The 18,954-nt window shown below is 40.6% G+C and overlaps 1 protein-coding gene across 1 annotated transcript in view; it reads left to right on the top strand.

Annotated features, from left to right (window-relative positions):
* SPATA16 (spermatogenesis associated 16) overlaps window positions 1–18,954 on the top strand; it is a 97,416-nt gene that overhangs the window by 12,264 nt on the left and 66,198 nt on the right. The window contains exon 2 of the mRNA XM_075033198.1: window positions 4,450–5,079. Within this exon, the coding sequence (XP_074889299.1) occupies window positions 4,516–5,079 (564 nt within the window). The 5' untranslated portion in view covers window positions 4,450–4,515. The remainder of the gene's footprint in view (window positions 1–4,449; window positions 5,080–18,954) is intronic.

Below are 18,954 nucleotides of genomic sequence, written 5' to 3'. Positions count from 1 at the left end.
GATGACTGCCCTGTGGTTTCAAACGGCCTTCTGGGAGAAAAAGACTATTATAGATGAAAGAGTTCGGTTCCTATAACTTTCTGGAAAAGTTGCATCACTCTCTAAGTAGTATACCAATACGGCAGTTGTCATTATACGTATCTTCTAGCAGGGCGAATTAGCCATGGTGGGGTATCAGGGTAAGACAACTACATGGCTGCTGGCACACAAGTGAGCTCACTGGAAGACAGATGGGGTATCTTTGCACAAAACACACGTGTGTTGCAGATACAGTCACGCTCTGGCTGAAAAATGTTGTGCTGTTATCCTCTAGAAACCGTGCAGCGTTGAACATTCACAGCAGAGAGCACAAAATACAGATGGACCACTAATGACTAGAGCTTCTGGGACAGCAGATGAGGTACAGCCAGACCATCCTGAGCGAGGCAGCTTGTACCTTATGCTGCAGAGGAAGTGAAAACAAAACAAAACAGTGACAACAGAAAGCTCTGCCAGTTCTAATCAGGGTGGGGGGAGGGATAATTATTGCTGTCTCCAGATCTGACGCCTGATTTTTCCCTGAGCTTTAGCAAGGCATTTATGGGGCATGTTCCGTGTCAGAGCATGGGTCCACTTGGACTGCTGTCGAATGGTCAGTGTAAGGAACCTGCTTCAGAGTCAGAAATACAACTGTCGAGTCCCCTTTCTGCTTCCCAGCTGCCATATCTTCCCCCTAGCCTCCCAAACCATGCGAGGGTATCATCCAGCAGGCCAACACTGGGGAATCTCTCCTAAAATTGCCTTCTTCCTCCATAGCCTGTGCTGTAAAAGGCAAATGTGATCCTCAGAAACAGCGACTCGTGCTGTCTACTGAAAGAGTTCGCCAAAATTGGGAAACAGACCTTTTTCTGAAGCGCAGCCCCACAGAATTCACATCCCAAAGAGCTGGTAACAGCAATGTAATGGTCCAGTTTCAAGGCAGCCTAATCCCCTCTGGGAACTACTAGAAGAAATTCCTCTCTCCTGTCACTCCACTTAAATCAATGCTGAATGTAGCCCAGTGGTTCTACCTTGCTATATGTAGATTCAGGAAGATAGCACTGTGGTCTTTGGTGTTTAAAAAGGTTTTACTTCACAACTGTAAGGGCAAAAGCCTTTTTGGTTGAAATCAAAGTTTAAATTCTGAAGAAAAAAGGGCTCATCAAAGAACTGGCAAAGAATTTAACAACTAGGTGCCAGCTAAAGGGCCAGTGTGATTTATCAGCAGGTTCTTCTCTAATCTGATGTGAGATAATAGGAGAAGGTGTTGAAAGCAGAATCAAACTAGATACAGAACAAAAAGCATAAGTAATAGGGTTCATAAGATTATACACATAAAGAAGTTTACGTTACCTAGTAGGCAGGCCACTCTCCCCAAGAAGGTTTTCTTAGATATATTGGGAAATCAACAGACAAAACCAGAAGATATTGCAAGATAAATGATCTTACGTTCCTTTTGCCTTTTTTTTTTTTTTTCACGTAAGCCTCTCCATTTGAAGAGATGTAGTTTCCTTACCGACAGAGCCAAAAAATACTTAGCTGTAGCAGCTGGTAGTGCCATGGACAGACATCTCTTAGCAAAGATTAACCCTCAAATATGCAGAAAGCTGAGCTTGCTTATGACTGATCAGGAAGATCATTCCTAAGAGCTCACAAATTTAGAGTAGTTTCCTTCTGACGATAGCGCTAAATTGTCTATCTATATTCCCTCGCACAGTGATTCATTAGAAGCATTTCACAGTAAACGCTTCCAAAATAAAAACCAGACATTTTAACCAAAGTCTCGGGAAAATACTTAACTGACAAAGATAATGATTTTCTAAAAGCTTTTCTGTGGAAGTGGTTTTTTTTTTATTGAGGCAGTGATTAAAATGAGCCTGCCTGAGTTATAACGTGCTTCCATTGCACAACCCAAAGTCATGTTAATCAGCCTGAATACCTAAAAATACAATAGGAACAGTATAAATCCACTTGATATAGCAAAGTTCATTTCAGGTGCTGGTCCACCAGAGAAATATCCATAAGTGATTAAAGAATTACCGGTGTGTATTTCACAGTTTGTGCTCTGCTGTTTTTTTATTCCATGGTAAATTAATTTAAAATTCTTAAGACAGTTTCACGGCAAACAGTTAGGTCCAGCCAATTTCCCATTCACACTGATATCAGCCCCCATCAGATATAGGGCTTTGCCTTTGTTAGCTTTCTGGTGAGGAGAAGAGTCCACTAATTCTCCTCGAGGGCTCCTCAGTACTATACGGCTGCTCAGAGGAAAATTCCTGAAAACTTGTCTCTCATGTAGACACTTAAATCTCATTTTCTAGACTTCTATAGGACCTTCGGTGAACAGCCCACCCAAGAGGCTGTGAAAGTCCTGTGTTCCCCCTCCAGAACATGGTATAGCCATATACTGCGGGGCCACGGGGAGGTCCATCGCAGGTCCCGTACGCGACAGTTATGTTGGCACGACATGGCACCAACATCGCAGGTCCCATACGTGACAGTTATGTTGGCACGACACGGCACCAAGACCGTCAGGTTCATCCCCTCAGCTGGTGCTGAGACTGGCTGGAGTCTCTCTGCTCCGCTGCACAGCAAAGATAAATCATAATTTCCTAAATTAGCTAGTGCTGAAGCCAGCACTGAAAAACGCGGCTTCCAATCTTTAGGCTATGCTATGGTTTGTTTTAAAAAGGGATTGAATGTCTTACAAACAGGTAAAATTGCTGCCAGATGCAAGTACATTAGCCTTTTCCAGCTGCTTTACTGCTGCCATTCAAAATAGCTTGCTATAAATATGATTCCTTTGAGCTCTATTCTGACAAGTGCGGAGCACTATCTGGGAAGGGCCAGTGGTTTTCCATCCCCATTGAACTCAGTAGGAGTTGTGATTGCTCAGCACATTGCTGAAAAAAGTCTGCTGAAATTACCTTAAATCACACAATTATCCCCTCACCTCTCGCTCCTTCTCTTGCAGTCGTGGAAGGAGGAATAAGTTTCTCCACAGGCAGTTCTGCTACAGTAAAGTTTTCAGCCTGGAGGTAGCGAACAAATGTCAAAATCAACGAGTTCCCTGCTTCAGGGCTGGTGATGGTCCTGGCTGCAATTCAGCATAGCCAGGAGGAGGGGGGGGGGAAACATGACAAAGATTTGAAACCCTATTTACAGTAGAATCCAGTATCAACTTCTCCTATGGCCTAAAATGCCTTCGCCTCTTCCCTTTACCCCTTTCTATAAATTTCTGCCCATTGCCTAATGCCCATTGCCCTAAACAATAAAGGTTCACCATACCACAGCATTCAGGACATATTCCAGCAGCTTTTACCAGTGCAGTAGTGCATACTGTAGGACCCTTACTAAAAACCAACACGTTGCTTATTGTTTAAAATCTGTTTCTGGCTGAACAGAAATGCATTTATTATGTATCTTTCCCGTGTACAATCTGTACCTGTAGTTAAGTCCATTAAACTGGTGCTAAACATATGGAGGTCTGTTGAACAATAACACAAGGTCAAAGGCTGAGCGCTTATGCTTAACAAACCATTCTGAAATACGATCATCATTAAAGCTATTCACAATTAAACTTTTCATAATTGATGGAAAAACTGAGAAAAGAATTACCTGTGCCTTCCACCTTTTCAGTCTGAAGTCAGCAGAGGCAGATGAAAATCAACATTTCCTTTGAATCTCAGCACGATTATGAATTTACAATGCAGATCAAGTCACCTTTCCTATTGTACGGGAACTTCTGTTCAGAAGAGGCTTATGAACTTGATTCTGCACCTTGTTCTACCAGTTTGAATCCCCTACTGGTTCCCTGAACTGAGAGTTAGGCTGTTAACCACTAGCAGAGGGTTGCTGCTTAGCTGCAACACTCCCGCGTCCTTTACAGACAGTTCAAAAAGAAATAGCTTTGAAACCCAAATCCGGATCTGAATTTGGCTCAAATGCAGTGGAAGCTGGGATCCCACTTGGAGCTCGTGCCCCTCTGGAATATATCCAGTCTGCCTGATTTTTGAACACCCTTCTCTGACTTAGGTCACCGCGCTTACCAGCTCTCAAAAATCAGGCCACGGTGATTTTTTGTGCTCCGTAACAACATACATACAACGTGAGTCAATCAGCCACAGGGTTTTGGTTGTTTTCTTTTGATTAAAAGCCAGATTTCCCCTTCTTGTTGCAGATATAACAAACTGGTGTACTGGCATTACTTTACATAAACAAACATCCGTTATCAAAAATATTTAAGGGTCCTTAAACTTTTACACAAGAAAGAGAAAATAATTACAGCGAGTCTGATATTCTAGGTACTAACTACTGAAGAGTTTTCTCTCATAGTCATGTCTACAATATGCATAGCAGAGAAAGCATTTGCATGCTTTTTTTGGCTTTGCAACATTTGAGTATTCTTAACTTTTCTACATTTTCTCCTAGTACTCTTTCTTCGCTCAAGTTACGGCATCAGAAAGCAACACTGACTTCCAAAACAATCTCATAAGCATGAATGGCAAGAATGAAACCTCTCAGCAAATGCGTAGAAGTAAGGAGTCAAATGTAGCAGCAAACAAGTTGACAGATATTCCAGAAGCACTGCAGGAGTTCAAAAACCACCTTGGGGATGGAGCAGCAGAAAATATAATGGAGAGAACACAAATGGCAGAGAAAAAGGAGGAAAAACAAAGTAATAATGTAGACAGAGCAAGCCGTAAAAGGAAATCAGAAAACAACGACAAATTAGCTGTGGAAGAAGAAGAAACAATGTTAGAGACTGGCAATCAGTTAATCCCGACACCTCTGTCTCATATTCCTCTGAAAACCCTAATGGACATAGAAATGGAGTTGGTCTACACCGACGAGGAGGAGATTTCCTTCGAGTTTGCCAAGTCTACAAGCACACAATCAGCGTGTCGTGATTCTGAAAAAGCAGATGCTCTGAGCACACCTAACAGCAGTGCTTTGCCCTACATTGACGAACAGCTTCAGATGACCCTCCGGGAAGCCAGCAATTCCTACAGGGAGAAGAACTACGAGGCAGCAGTGGAGCAGTTCTCAACAGCACTGGAGGTATGGGGTTAAAGGAGTACGATCACCATAGCAAACTAAATTAAAGGCTGTCATTGTACTGACTGGGTGTAATAACATCAAAGTGAACAAGGAGCACAAACCTGGGATGTGTATGGTTTAATAAAAATCCTGAGATGCAATTTCATGTGAAATCTGAAAATTAAGAGCTATAAATAAATCATAGAAGGAGGGGGGCACTGGACTGAACCAAAAAAATCTCAGGTGATTTTGTATTTTTCTCTAAGCCTTCAACTGTATTTATGTATGGAGGAAATTTAAGCCCCACAGAGTGAAAAAAATTGCTCCTCTTACCTCAGTAGTCAGGGGAGTTCCCACTCTACCCCAGCTGTCCAGGCACTACTGGGTGAAATGTTTAATCCTTTGGTTAAACAAAAGGTTCGGTTTAGTCTCTCTTTTCCCTACAGCATTTCCATCGTGCACTGTTTCCCTTTTTTCTCTAAAGCCAGAAGATGGCCACTGGACCTCTGTAGAAATCCTTTTCTTTCTGCATGAGAAAGGACAGGTCTAGTAGCGAGCAACCCCCTCTGGACACAGATGGCTTTCTCTTCAGCAGCTAAGAGTCCAAAAGCTGGGGGTTTTGTGGAAACAAAGACTTCTTGCCTGCCTGAGATACTAAAGCAATAATATGACCTTGGCTATGATCTTTGAAACTAATCTGTGATTTTCATGACTTTCTGCCTTTAAGCGCTCAAGCTTGAGCTGTCTTAAACGGATCTGCTCTTTGATAAGTAGTTGTTTCTATGTTTTCAAAAGCAGAGCCCTTCCCAAGTTCCAGGCTGAGCCCCCCAAAAGGAAGCATCTAAAGACCTTTGACGTTTATTAAAATCTTAGCCAGCCTTGCATTTTATCACTAAAATATAAGAAGAAAAGAGTAAAAGGGAGAGTTTTGAACACTCTGGCAAGGTTGCAATTAATGTCACAGGGGGAGGGAAGAGAAAGGAGGTGTAGGAAAGCCCAGCAGGTAGGTCACGGTTACATCCACCAGCGTCCTGTTTCCTGGAAGCCAGCGCTAGCAGCATTTACAGTAAAACTGATTGTTCGGAGTTGTATCATTATTCCCAGATTTCTCTAGTGCTGCTAATCTCAGTTAATTATATTGGAAATCCCTTGTATTATGACCATGTAATTCATAATGTGCCAGTAGAAGTCATGGTTCATAATAATCACATAATGGGCAAGGACTTAGACGTAATCAGATTTTAGTTACCCTGTCGTGTTTCCATAATGCTGCTATAAAACCAACATAATCACAAAAAAGCACCAGTTATTTAAAAATTTTTATCAGATTGATGTACAGTATCTTTCTCTCTCTTTTTTAAACAATGTAAGATAACAAAAATTGGATTACAATTGCTGGGAACAGACTATGATAAACTGTTTGCTTGTGTGCAGAATGAAATTTAATAATGGCATCAGCCTCTCAATTTTTAGTAATGTTAAACCTGTTAAATAGTAGCACTCTACAGCCAAAGGCTGCTTTCAAAGAGGTAGCATTACAGCATTTTGAAAACAGTATCTCCAAGAGCATAGCTGTCTTGTAAACCTTGAAAGACACCCTATATCCTCACAATTAACCCAGCTGCTAACATTTACTGTGCAGATGAGGGCTTGACTTTTTCCATGATACATGACACAAAAACCCACTCTTAGTAGCTGTAAGGATTTTAAAGGCTAGTGTCTGTGTTGCAAATAAAATAAAAAAATAAAAATAAATAAATAAATAAAAAACCAGGAAAAGAGACACTTTATTCTTTACAGGAATATGGTTGGTGATTAGAATAGAGGACTTGCAAGCTGGACTCTCTGGACTCTCTAACATTGTATCTCCACTCTGACCCCAATCACTTCAGCTATACACTTGACATCCTGAAAAAGGGTCCAACTGGACTTGTTTCAGCACTGTACTGCCCAACTTCATTCAAAAGCATTTGTAAAACATTAGAGGTTTGCAGCTGACAAGCAAATAGCCTACTCCTGTTTTTTTCTACAATACTGAAGGTGTTTTATTTTAAAACAATAAATATTATAGCAGTGAGTGAGTGAAATTAGAGTGCCATCCTTTTTAGGCTTTTTTCCCCCCCATACATTCAGAGATGAGCTGTGATGGGGACAAAAACACTTGTCACTTGAGAGGAAAGGAGTACTTTTCTGTTCCTAAGATGAGATGGAAAGGCTAGCTAATAGACATCCTGGTGAAAGAATAAATAGAGATTAAAGAATCCCTTCCTGGGATTGTGGACGGAGTGACTGGAAAAATCTCAGAATTGTAGGGCTGGGGCTTCTCAGCAGCCTCTTAATCCAGCTCTCCTCAGAAGCAAAAACCAGAATACCCCTGAAAGACACTTTTGTACTCTGTTTCTAAAAATCTCCAGCAAGAGGGACTTCTCATCTATATCAGCAAGCTGATAGAAAGTTTTTCCAGATCTTCCATGCTGCAAAATAGCCCATAACTTTTTTTTCTATCCTTATTTGACATGAAGAGCAATTAACCACCCTACTGTCTCTGTACTTGCAACCTCTTAGCATCTCTCTTTTCAGTTTTCTCTAAATGAAATAAATTCAGCCCTCTTAGTATTTCCTCCCAGGTCTCATTTTCTAAACCTCTGTGTTGTTTTTGTTGCTTTTCCTTGCATCATCTCCAATTTGTCTATTTGTTCGGATATAGACAAATTGGAGATGGTGCAGAGAAAACCAGAAAACTTAAGCTGCTGAGACTGGAACTGTGGTTGTTTTGCCCATCGCTTCTTGAAGAAATGAACAAAAAAATTCCTCTGCATTTCATGTGGGTGAAGAGACCCACGATATGCAATAAGCTCAAAGGTCACAGAAATTCAAAGTCGGAGTTTCTGGTGCAAAATGTTTACAGACATTTTTCAGGTTTAAGGAAATTAATGCTTTAGTCTGACATTACAACGTTTCAAGTTAGACACCCTGATGCAGAAAAGCGTGTGCGTAGCGTTAAATTTGAATCGTATCACTAAAGTTACCTTACATATTGCAAATATCATCCATTTCTTGGCTCTTCTTTAAGCCAAAATGTCTTTTCTAGATCCATCTATATATTCACGTCAAATTATCATTCTTTAGATCATGTTGTTTTTCAGATATGCAAATAAGAGGCAGTTCTGAAAGTCTAGCACTGAAATTATTGGATTTGGGGAGAAAAAGGGAAAATTATTAGTCAGAAAGGAAAACTGAAATGCTTGTTTAATCTAGAGACTTTTATATGTTGGACAGCATGCTGCTGATTACCGCAGACATCGGGAAGGCAGTATTATCAGGAGAAGAATCGGTGGCTTCTCGCTATTTCTGCACTATTTAGCTACCATTAAATTAATCAGGAGGGACTTAGCGTTAGTCAACTGCATTACAGTTGGCCTGGGAGAGGAAAAAATAATGCTCCCTTGGAGAACTCTCACCATTAGAGCTTAAGAATTAAGTACTTTCTGTTGCTAGTGAGCAAAATAGCTGAAGAAATTGGGGCAATAGTGTTCGCTCTTCTACCTCCTAGCTCAGTAATACAGTATATTATATATACTACATTGAGAAACACTGTAAATTTCCCTAAATTTTTGGCATCCATCTGTTGGAATGTAGGGAAATAGGACTTGAACATCTGGGCTGGGATATGAAGGGTATGCGAAATCACTCTTTAGCTTAAAACCTCAGTGGAAACCATATTCGTATATCTATAAAATCTCTAGCCAATTATTAACAGCTTAGCTACAAAATAACATTAAACCTTTATGAGGATTGAAAGATCTTGTCTCAAACTAATCTCCTAATATCAGAGAGCATAAAAGACTTCCGAAACATCAGCCTATTTAAAACCTGCACACATTTAAATTTCAGACCCTGTTGTTCTGAAAATAATCCTCCCCTGCGATTAAAAAATAAATGAGAAAGGTTCACAACTGCTGTGCACAGAAAGAAGTCCACAGTATCTCAGCACACAGCTTTCGGCGTAGAATATCTCAGAGACATGAAATGCATCCCGTGTGTGAGGTGAAGGCCTCAAACAGCATGTGATTAATTCACCAGAGTGCTGTTGTGGTGCCTTCCACGAGCTGGAATATCTCCATTTTCCACAGATGGCTATTATGGGCACCGTTCCTATGGCAGGGAGATAAACATTAGTGCCATCTTTTTTGCACACCTTGAGTTTTTAGATTAACCTTTCCTGTGGCTCATTGCCTTGTGATTCACTGCTTGCGGAGAAGGCTTTGTCAAGACCACGCTCCCTCTTCCAGGCAACAATATCTGCAAAAAGCTAATATTTTGACAGCGGCTGTGGTACCGGTGCCTCGTGGACATAATTAAGTACCAATATAGGGTTAGGCAGCATGGTTTGACCAAGCCTCCCATCATTTTCGCTATATGAGAAGCCAAAAATTAGTATTTCCTATATAAATACCTACATGAAAAGAGGTTCATCTTAAGTAGTCTGTCCAGTGGTGGAGCACTGTAGGATTAGGATCTTTGGATGTGCTCTCTCTTGTGACCATGGGGTCGGTGCTAGCTGCTGCAGAGAGACTGCGGCACAGCCACGTTTCTGCCCACCCTGCCTCCCCCAACCAACATTGTCTCCTACTGCAGGTGGGTGTAGAGGTCCAAGAAGCCATCGATGTATAACAATGTGTAATCCCTTGCTTTCTGGAGCATGGAGACCGGAATTCCTGGTCATCCACCAGAATGAAAGGGCTAGAAAAACGGGACTTGATAGAGTTTTCCCTATCCCCTCTCACCAACAAGAGCTGTGCAAGGACTAGACACAGTTTAACACCGTGGAAGTCCTCAAGGGAGAGCATGTGAAAGGCTAAAGATTTATTTTTTAGCACCAACTTTCTGGAGCTAAAAATCAGACTCATAATTTATCTATCCTTATCACCAGCACAGCTCCTCTAGAAACTTCCTGGGAGTACACTAGGTCTTGGACAGAGAACATCAAAGATGACAGTCACTGATCCCCCAAAGCCGGAGCATGAGATGCTGACTTTACGCTCTAGAAATATTCTTTTAACCTCTAATAACAAAGGAGTTTCCTAAATACAGCCTACTCATTTAACTTGCTTAAAAAAAAAAAAAAAAGCCCTGATAATCAGCAGTTTTTCCTCTCCCTGTAGTCCCATTGCTATATTTTTAGGCTGCAAAGCCAAGAAATTGATTTTTTTTTTTTTTTTTTTTTTTCCTACTGATACTTACAGTCTTTTACGGCTGCAGAAGATTTTTAGACCAGGAATGTGAAGCTTACAGATGGTTCAAATCTGGTTTGTGGGATAGAGTGGGAATCTGTTATAATGATCCATTTGGACACGCTCCCATCTTTTGATCACTGAATTTGAATCTATTAATCTTCTAGACATTTCCAGCATGGCCATCACCATGAAATAAAGCTGAGGAACTGCACAGCTATTTGTCTATAAGGATTCGTGCCCCTGTTCTTCTTGCCTGAACTGCTGTTACATATCTGGCTTATAAAGTACTTTTTTCCTCAAAGGAATACTATGTGTTGACCATAAAACAATATATTTTCTCACTCGTCTATGTACAAGAGCAAAATCCCTATTCCAGAAAGGACAGGCCATATTTTCCAATCATTTTGGTGCCAAAGCAGATCAGTCAATTTCTAATTAACTCTAATTGGCTTCCTCACATGCTATTAAATTATTTACCTGGAGGTGACAGGTGCTCAAAAGCACCAAATATTTTCTCCATACTTTGTAAATGTTAAGCAGTATATTTGATTAAAAATAATCACCTACCACTTGTCACTTACAATCAAAAGCCTCATTGACCTAAACACAAGCAAACCACATGTTTTACAGTCACTGAAAAATAGAGGCAGGGTTCATGTAGTAGATTCCTCAGTAGGTAACACAAAGGGGGGAAAAAAAAAAAAAGAAAAAGAAAAAAAAGAGAGAAAATGAGTTAAAAAAAAATAAAAATACTTGGGACAGCCTTGGAGAAGGCACTAGCCCATCTTGAAAGACATGGGCTCAGACTTCTGCTCAACTGTCAACATGGTGCATGGCTCAGGGCATCTCACTGCTGGCTGGATCCATAAAGGGCTTCTCTGAAAGCTGGGCTGCTAAAAATCTTTAGGTGCCTGAACCCCACAGCTCCCCGTATGCACAATAGGCACCGTGGTACCCAGTGACAGATAGAGGCACGGGTGCGATGCTCCCTCACCTCTCTCAAAATAAAGCAGTGCCTTAGAGCCCATCTCAAAGTGGAGTTTCCTTTGTGTTCAGGGCCCTAAGAAATTGGAGGTATTTATCCTCCCAGCTGCCATCTGCTCCTGGAAGGGATCGTACAGGAACAGGGAGGGCAGAGCAATTCGTGTTTAATTTGTGGCTCTGGGCGCTTCCTGGCTAGAGCCAGCGCAACAATGCGATGGACAATCGGTTTAATTTATTGTGAGAAAATTAGGCAAGTTAGGAGAAGGTTCAAGCACCAAAGGCAGGTAATACAGGCAAGTGGCGGTCACAGAAATTGTGCTGTTAAAGTATTTTCTCTCTGAAATGTCTTTAAATCATACTGCTGCATACCTACATAGACTCCGCAGAGGAGAGAGAGATACAGGCTGAAGCGGGCACCGAATTGGAAAGTGTTCATGGACTGATTTGAGAGTAACTTTATCCATGAGGACAGTTTAGAGAAAATGTGTTATTAAAGTACTTTATTTCCATTTAGAGATTCACACAGGCATACACAGACAGTAGGTGGTGACAGCTGCTACCAGAACCATTTGTTATCTTACTCCTGTTCAGCTTTTGACAGTGTAAAATGAATATAAATGCTGAAAAGCTTTACAGAGGTGAACCAAACAATAAAAAGTAGGGGGGAATGAATTCTGGTTAGGTTACTTTAGGGAAGAGCTTTATTTCTGTTTATTCCTGAGGCATGGATATGTGTTGTGTTTCTAATGCTGACAATAGCGTTGAGAGGATTCTTGGTGGAGTTTACTAAATCCACAGCATCCTAAGGTGGGGAGAGAGGGGAGAGCTGGCCTTGCAGCTAGCTTTAATGTCATATCCAGAAATGGCATGAAAATAAGGCTTCAGCAAATTATTGCTTTTCCCTAATAATCCTGTCCGTCAAAATGGAGTGAACCTTTCCCATAGTTTGCCTTAATAAAAGTGCTGGTGAGATATCTCTGTGTTTGGACTTAGCAGTAGCAAATCTCTTGGCATCAAAGGGATTAAATTAGTTGGCCTGAAATTATATTGCTTTTTCCAAGCAATCATGACAGCTCTCAATCTTGCTACAATATAGTCACATCACACCAGCTGACAGTTGCCTCCAAAAAAAACAGTCATTTTGGCCAGCTCCTCCTGTGAACACTATCAACAGTCTGATGCTCCTGCTTCAAAGTCCAATAGGCATCTCGAACTACAAGCCTGTCAAGAGGAGGTACTGGTATCAGTCCTGACTTTTGTCTGATTGTTTGGTTTTCACATGGAATATTTACACCATCCTCAGTTTGGTTTGATCTTAGATGGACTCACAGTGGAGGGCTGACAAATTTTGTATTACAAAAGCAATCTATAAATCCCTATGTTGTACAGAATATAAAGTTCCTTGGAAACTATTGTAGTATATCGATTCCACAATATATGTTTCATTAGAGAGCTTTGGGGTTGGTTTTTTTTCTTTTTGCTTCTGTGACTACTCCTCTCACCCTGGCAGTACTGATAACGGGAACACTCCATAAAACAGGGATTGGTAATGAGAGGCACAGATTTATAGCGCAGCACACAGATTAAGCTGAAGTCAAACGGATGATATTTTCCTAAAACCTTTGTTCCCGATCTAATGCTTCTGAAGCAAATTATTTGCAATATGAGAAAGACCCTTAAGTTTGCACTGGGGGGAGGTAAAGCCTTTATCTGAAGTTGGACCAATAAACAGGAATGACTTTGGCTTAGGACTGCTGCAGGGAACATCGTTAGTTTCTGTGGGAGGGAAAGATTCACGTCAAGTTTATTTTTATAAAGCAGCATCCACCTAGAAATGAGCACAAACTAAAATGCTATATCCTCTGAATTTGGTGGGCACCTGAAATCTTATTTTTGCCGAGAGCTCTTGTCTCCAAAAAAGGCCAAAACAGTGACAGAGGTGCAAACCCTAGCTCCATGTCAGCCTTTGGGGAACATAAAATTTAGGTTTGAACTTCTCTAACGTTCTGGCCCACCTGGTCACCAAATCCTTTCCATGTACCGCTGGTTCCTGCAGAAAGGTTGGTTCTAGCTGAAGAAGGGATTTAAGCCTAGACGTAGGCAGGGTTTAAGATAAACCCCGTGGAACTGTGGGGAGAGCAGGCTGAATCCCACCCCACCAGACCCCACGGCGAGGGCAAGCAGCCTGCTAAGTTCATCTGGCAAAGTCAATACTCACCAGATCTGTGCTTTTCTGGCAAACAGTGATCTTCTGAATAGAAATAGGGACCATTTCTCATAACTTAGCATAGCTGAGGTATATTTGCCTCTCAGTAGGTACTGTGTAACCAATAACAAGCCCAAGATAGCAAATGTGCCCTGCACACACATTACTATTACAGAATCCAGTGCTAACTCTGCATAGAGCAGCTAATACGCCAAAAATATCATATGTACGTATTATTTGAATTATCCCTTGCAGAGCACATTGCAGGAAGCCTAGTAAATTTAGTTCTTCTAACCTGACATCTGCATTCATATTTAGTAGTGAATTATATATTTTCAATATGTTTTCTAGCAAGTTATTTACACAAATCTCATTAACAATAAAGACAGGAGTTTTATATACAATTCCTGCTCTGCTGACTGAAATTGCATACCAAGATGTCAGTATGACTTTGAATAGAAGCTAGAAAGTTATGCTGCATGAAATCATGTCATTGAGAGAAAATCCTCTCTCTTTTTATTCTCTATACTGGTGGGGTTTTTTTTTCTCTCTCTCTACTGAGACAAAACCACCATTAACTGGTTCTTTGTTATGCTGGTTTCCTGCAGTATTTTTCATAGTGCCTAATAGTTGTAAGGACTGGATTACAGTGCAATATACAAAAAGCAGTTTGTTTTCAGTCCTGTGTGAGGTTTGCTATCAGGTTTTGAAAGTTATTTTCAGAAGTAGCCTTCCTTAGCAGACATTTTCTGGGATGCAGTTAGTGTTCAACTTGCCAGGTGCCTGATGTGCATTGCAGTGACATTACCAGGCTGATTACTTGGATGGCTCTGAAATGAAGGTGTCTGGTTAGGACTGTTGGCTAGTCAGAAGAAAAGGCACTAATTAAATATTTCTTGCCTTTTCAGGTTTGTCCCTCTGATTAACCACTCTAAAAGTCACTCCAGGGAAAACCATGAAGTTATCTTTAAAACGGAGAGGCATGATTAAACATTCCTCTGCTAATAAGAAAAAAAAAAAAAAAAAAAAAAAGCAAAAGCAAAGCAATCAGCTCCAGCAAGGCTAGCAGGTTATTGCTGTATTCAAACTTACTCTTAACCCTTTCAGTCTGGCAGAGGAAAGCACAAGCAATCTCATGGAATTTGCCAAAGAATCTCATTGCCACACACCATTTGACCAAACTTTCTTGTTTTCCCCAGCTAAATTTGCTACCAAATATGTATCTATATCCACACACATAGGTGGATATCTATTGGGCATCTTCTTTAAGGCAAACCATATTCCCGAATTTAACATACACCAAACCCATAGTAGTGATTAGTAAACTTTTACCATTGCCAGTTTCTTACACCTGAACCTTTCACCTTGTTTTCAGTGAAAGCAGTTCCAATGCACCAACATACAGGTCACCAGAGCTCTAATTTTATTCTTCCAAGTTACAAATATGTCAACTAAGAGGCTACCTGAATGATCAGCTTTTCCACCAGTCTTTTACCAAAGCCATGGTGGGTTTGAGGGGATCTTTTCCTCTCTTTCTTATTTGCTAACGCCTGGGAGGCCTTTACTCAAAATTTCCTTGCTTGCTACTGCCAAAATTAAAGCCTTAATACCACAACAAGATCTATGCTAAGTTCACAGTGTCACAGACTTGTTCTGTGACCTTTGACAAAGTACTTTATCACAAGCATTTATACGACTGTGGTTTCAGCAATATATTTATAGGGTCCTGCACGTTGCAAGAGAAACCTCCTTTATCAGTGAAAGTATAGCATCATTAGTGTCAGTTCACTACTAATACAAAAAATGCAGGTAACACTTTCGTTTCTTACATTTCATTCCTTACTTGATAACTCTTTGAATGGGATAACTCTGCTGTCTTCTAAAGGATGCATATACACAAAACCTGTGCGATGGTCTCCAGTTTTAACAAGGGCCCCTATGAAAATATACCCTTTGGCAGGATTTTTTTTAATTAAACATTATTTCTGGAAAAATATTCCTATCTACTGACAGGAGTACTCTCAGGTAGACTAAGTCTGAAAGTAAAAAATACTGTTAGATTTGCTAGCTATGGTAAAGGACATAAAATGGTACATTGCAGGTTTTTAACCCCAGATTGGCTGTAAAGCTTCAAAAGTTTAAGTTGTTTGCTTCAATTTCATAGCCTCTATAACCTTTAAAATATTGGCAAGATTTCTGCAGACTAAAAGCTCACCAAAGTCCTAAGTAAGATGTACTCCCAAACTTCCCAGTTTGGAATTAAAATAAAATTCTGTAACATAGCTCTGGAAAAAGAAACCCTCAATGGTACAAAATGTAACGGCCTCTCCAGGCCCAAATCTGTATTTGAATGTCCTTGGGGCAAGACCTTAAGGTATTCAGAGGAGCGAGATGGAGCTGCTTTTGCCTTTTACTGGAAGCATTCCACCAACACCAACGGCCCTTTTGGTCTTCGGAGGTAGTGTTACCAGACTGCAGGAGATAGAGAACACTTGCTTCTGCTAGGTGAAACAAGAAAATTGCAAACAAATCTCCTCCCTGCTCATTATGTCTGTGCATGGCACAGCCTTTCTTCTCCCCTCGCTCTTAGTCCAGCAGGATTTCCCAAAGTTACAACAATCTGTAGCTACAGAGGCTCCTTTGGATCCCTAGGAAATTTTCCTTTTTCTCTTCCCCTTTGAAACTCAGATGTGAGTCTTTCTACAACTCTTCTCCACATCCCCACCTGTGCTGCAAAATCCCAGCTCAGTGTCTCCTTCCTGCCTAACTCCTCCCCTAGAAACTTCCCCAAATGAGCTTTCTCAGGTGCTTTCTGGCACTGTCTTTCCCTCACCCCCCAAAATCACACAGTCAGACTCAATATTCAGTGGCAGACAGCACAACGCAAGGAAACAGTCCTCCTCCTGCTGCACAGCCACGTCCTTCTACCAGAAAGGCCAGCAAAATACCATAAAGGGTGAAGAATCACACACAAAAGGTATCATCTCCGTCAGAATTTGGGAAACGATGTGCTTTTCGGGCTGCACTGAGATGGTTCACCCAACAGAAACCTTTCCCAGTGGTGTCTATATTGTTTCCAAAGAAGTCCCTTATGCCAGTGGATAAATTTAATTGTGCATCTCACTAATACCAGACACGAGGGCTATTTTGTATATTCATAAACTATTCTGCTTAGTACAGAAGGAGACATTTCTGTAAAATTAAGTTGAATCTTACTTTTGGTGCGTGCGTTGCTGTTGTTTGCATGGAACTAGTGTGGAGGGGTTTATCTCAAAACACGTTGATCCACTGCAGAAATGCTACACAAAAAATCAGGAGAGAGTTTGGGACCTAAAAAGTATACAACCTAGATAGTCCCAAACACAGGCACATCCCTTTAAAATATTACTCTGATTTTGTGAGATTAAAGATCGAGTTATTTGTTTCTTTGAACTCTTACTCTGAGATGTCTTAGAGAAGACCTGGCAGAACCCAATCTTCACTGTATTTAAAGATATTTTCTGAATCCTTATCTGTTCAGATACGGTTTACGGAGACTCATGTCTTGGTTTTTGTCAAAGATAACTGAAGGGTTACACGGGTCTAAACATAACTCTTCATATCAGCAGTAAGACTCGAGGAAACTCTGAATTGCAGCACTTTATACTGAAAGGATCCCTAAATGATTCTTTTCTTCTCACAATCACTCAAGAACTTGAAAGTCCAGAGAGTAGCCTCAAGTCTCTCATTCCCATAAATTTAACAGAGGTCACAGCATGGCCAATTCAGCTGAAAAGTGTTATTACAGAAAAACTTGATGATACTTTTATGTTCACTGATGTGAACATAATTCTCTGGGTCTTTTAGCTACATATAGCATGTCTTATCCATAGAGACACTTCAGCAGATATATATGGTACCACGAGCAAAGTTAAAAGTGATGAATTCTCTGATTTATAACTTCTACTGATAACAAGATGATAGAAAATCTTAAATGTATGGAGTTATTATATACACTGTGTAACTTTGCTCAGCAGAGAAAGGATGTGAAAGAAAAAATATTTATCACACCTGAACTAGGGGGACACTTCCTTGAATGACCCTTGTTGCCTGTAAAGAATTGAGCTGATCTCTAACAAACACACAAAAATCTCAAAGATAGGGTTGGCTTTGTAGGTGCTAAGTGTGGATGTGGGTCTATAATCCTTCTTGCTTGTAAGGATCTCATGCAGGAAGAAAGATGCTTATATAGAAGAGCTTTTTTTGTCTTGACACATTTAATCTAAAGAGATCTCAAACCGCTAAATTGACATTGCGCCTCCTAAAGATTAACTGACTAGATAGTTAAAGATTTAACTATCTAGACACAAGAAACTAATTATTATAACTAAACCCATTAGCGATGAGGACTAGACAAACAGGCCAGATTCTCCTCCCATTTTAAAGCTTTGGTGACTGGCAGAACTGGACTCAATGAGAGTCCCTTGGTTATACCCCACGGAAAGCAGAGGCTGCGCTCGTCCACGTTAGGCTGCAGGCTCCTGGGCACTGGTCTCCGTGTGACCCAAGAGTTTAAGCACACAACCTAGATAAATATTAATTTGTTAATCTTTCTTAGAAATCTACTTTTAAAGCTGATTTGCAGTGAAGTCACTTAGTCAGATGAAATCATTGCATACTAAACAATCCTGTTAGGGATGTTTATCCAAGCAAAGGACATTCAATTGCATTTTCATTAGTAGCACTATATGGTTATTGTCCTTAAAGGCAAGGCTCTTAAACTTAATCTATTTGCTTACAGTTCAATTTTCTTAAGAACTAAAAGCTAATTTCTACTACTCTTTGGCATTACAACATCAGGTTGCCTGTAGATTAAAAAAGAAATCTTTGAGGACCGATGGTGGTCCTGCCCAGTATTGCCGCTCTGCCAGTGCTGAGGACTCTCTGAAACTTTAAGGACTTGTGGGTTATCTAATTCTAACAATGCACATTATTAAACAGAACATTATTTAATGAGAAAGTCACTGGCTGTGATGAACAGCAGCCAATTTATCTATCAGGAAGAGTGTTTTTTTTTTAAACAGAAAATATGTTTCTCTCTGCTGAATTCTATATGGCGCAAGAAGATGGGAAAGATGGTTGATCTCATCCTTTTCACTTTCTACAGCAGTTCTCTGGAAGGACAAGTCCTCCCCTTAAATGAGGGGCAGAGTTTCTGGTTTCCTTGCCTTGTATCACTCTCCGCTGTCCTACCCGCAGGACAAGGGCAGCAGAGCCTAAGGCAGAGTTCACCACCGGCTTACTGCAATAAGTAAATAGCTGTCTGAGACTCCTCCTCTGACTTCAATCTCAAGACAGCTATGGATTTGGGGAGCCTGAAGTTGAGCCTTTCTTTTTGAAAATGGGGAAAAATATAGTTGCTTTCCTAACAGTGCTTTTTAGTTTTTAGCTTATTATCTGCTCTCTTGACTATCCCTTCTGGGAAGATGA

Source organism: Buteo buteo, chromosome 7 (genome assembly GCF_964188355.1).
Source record: "Buteo buteo chromosome 7, bButBut1.hap1.1, whole genome shotgun sequence".
Classification (NCBI taxonomy): domain Eukaryota; kingdom Metazoa; phylum Chordata; class Aves; order Accipitriformes; family Accipitridae; genus Buteo; species Buteo buteo.
Note: the sequence above shows the minus strand (reverse complement) of the source record. Positions and strands in the feature narration are given on the sequence as shown.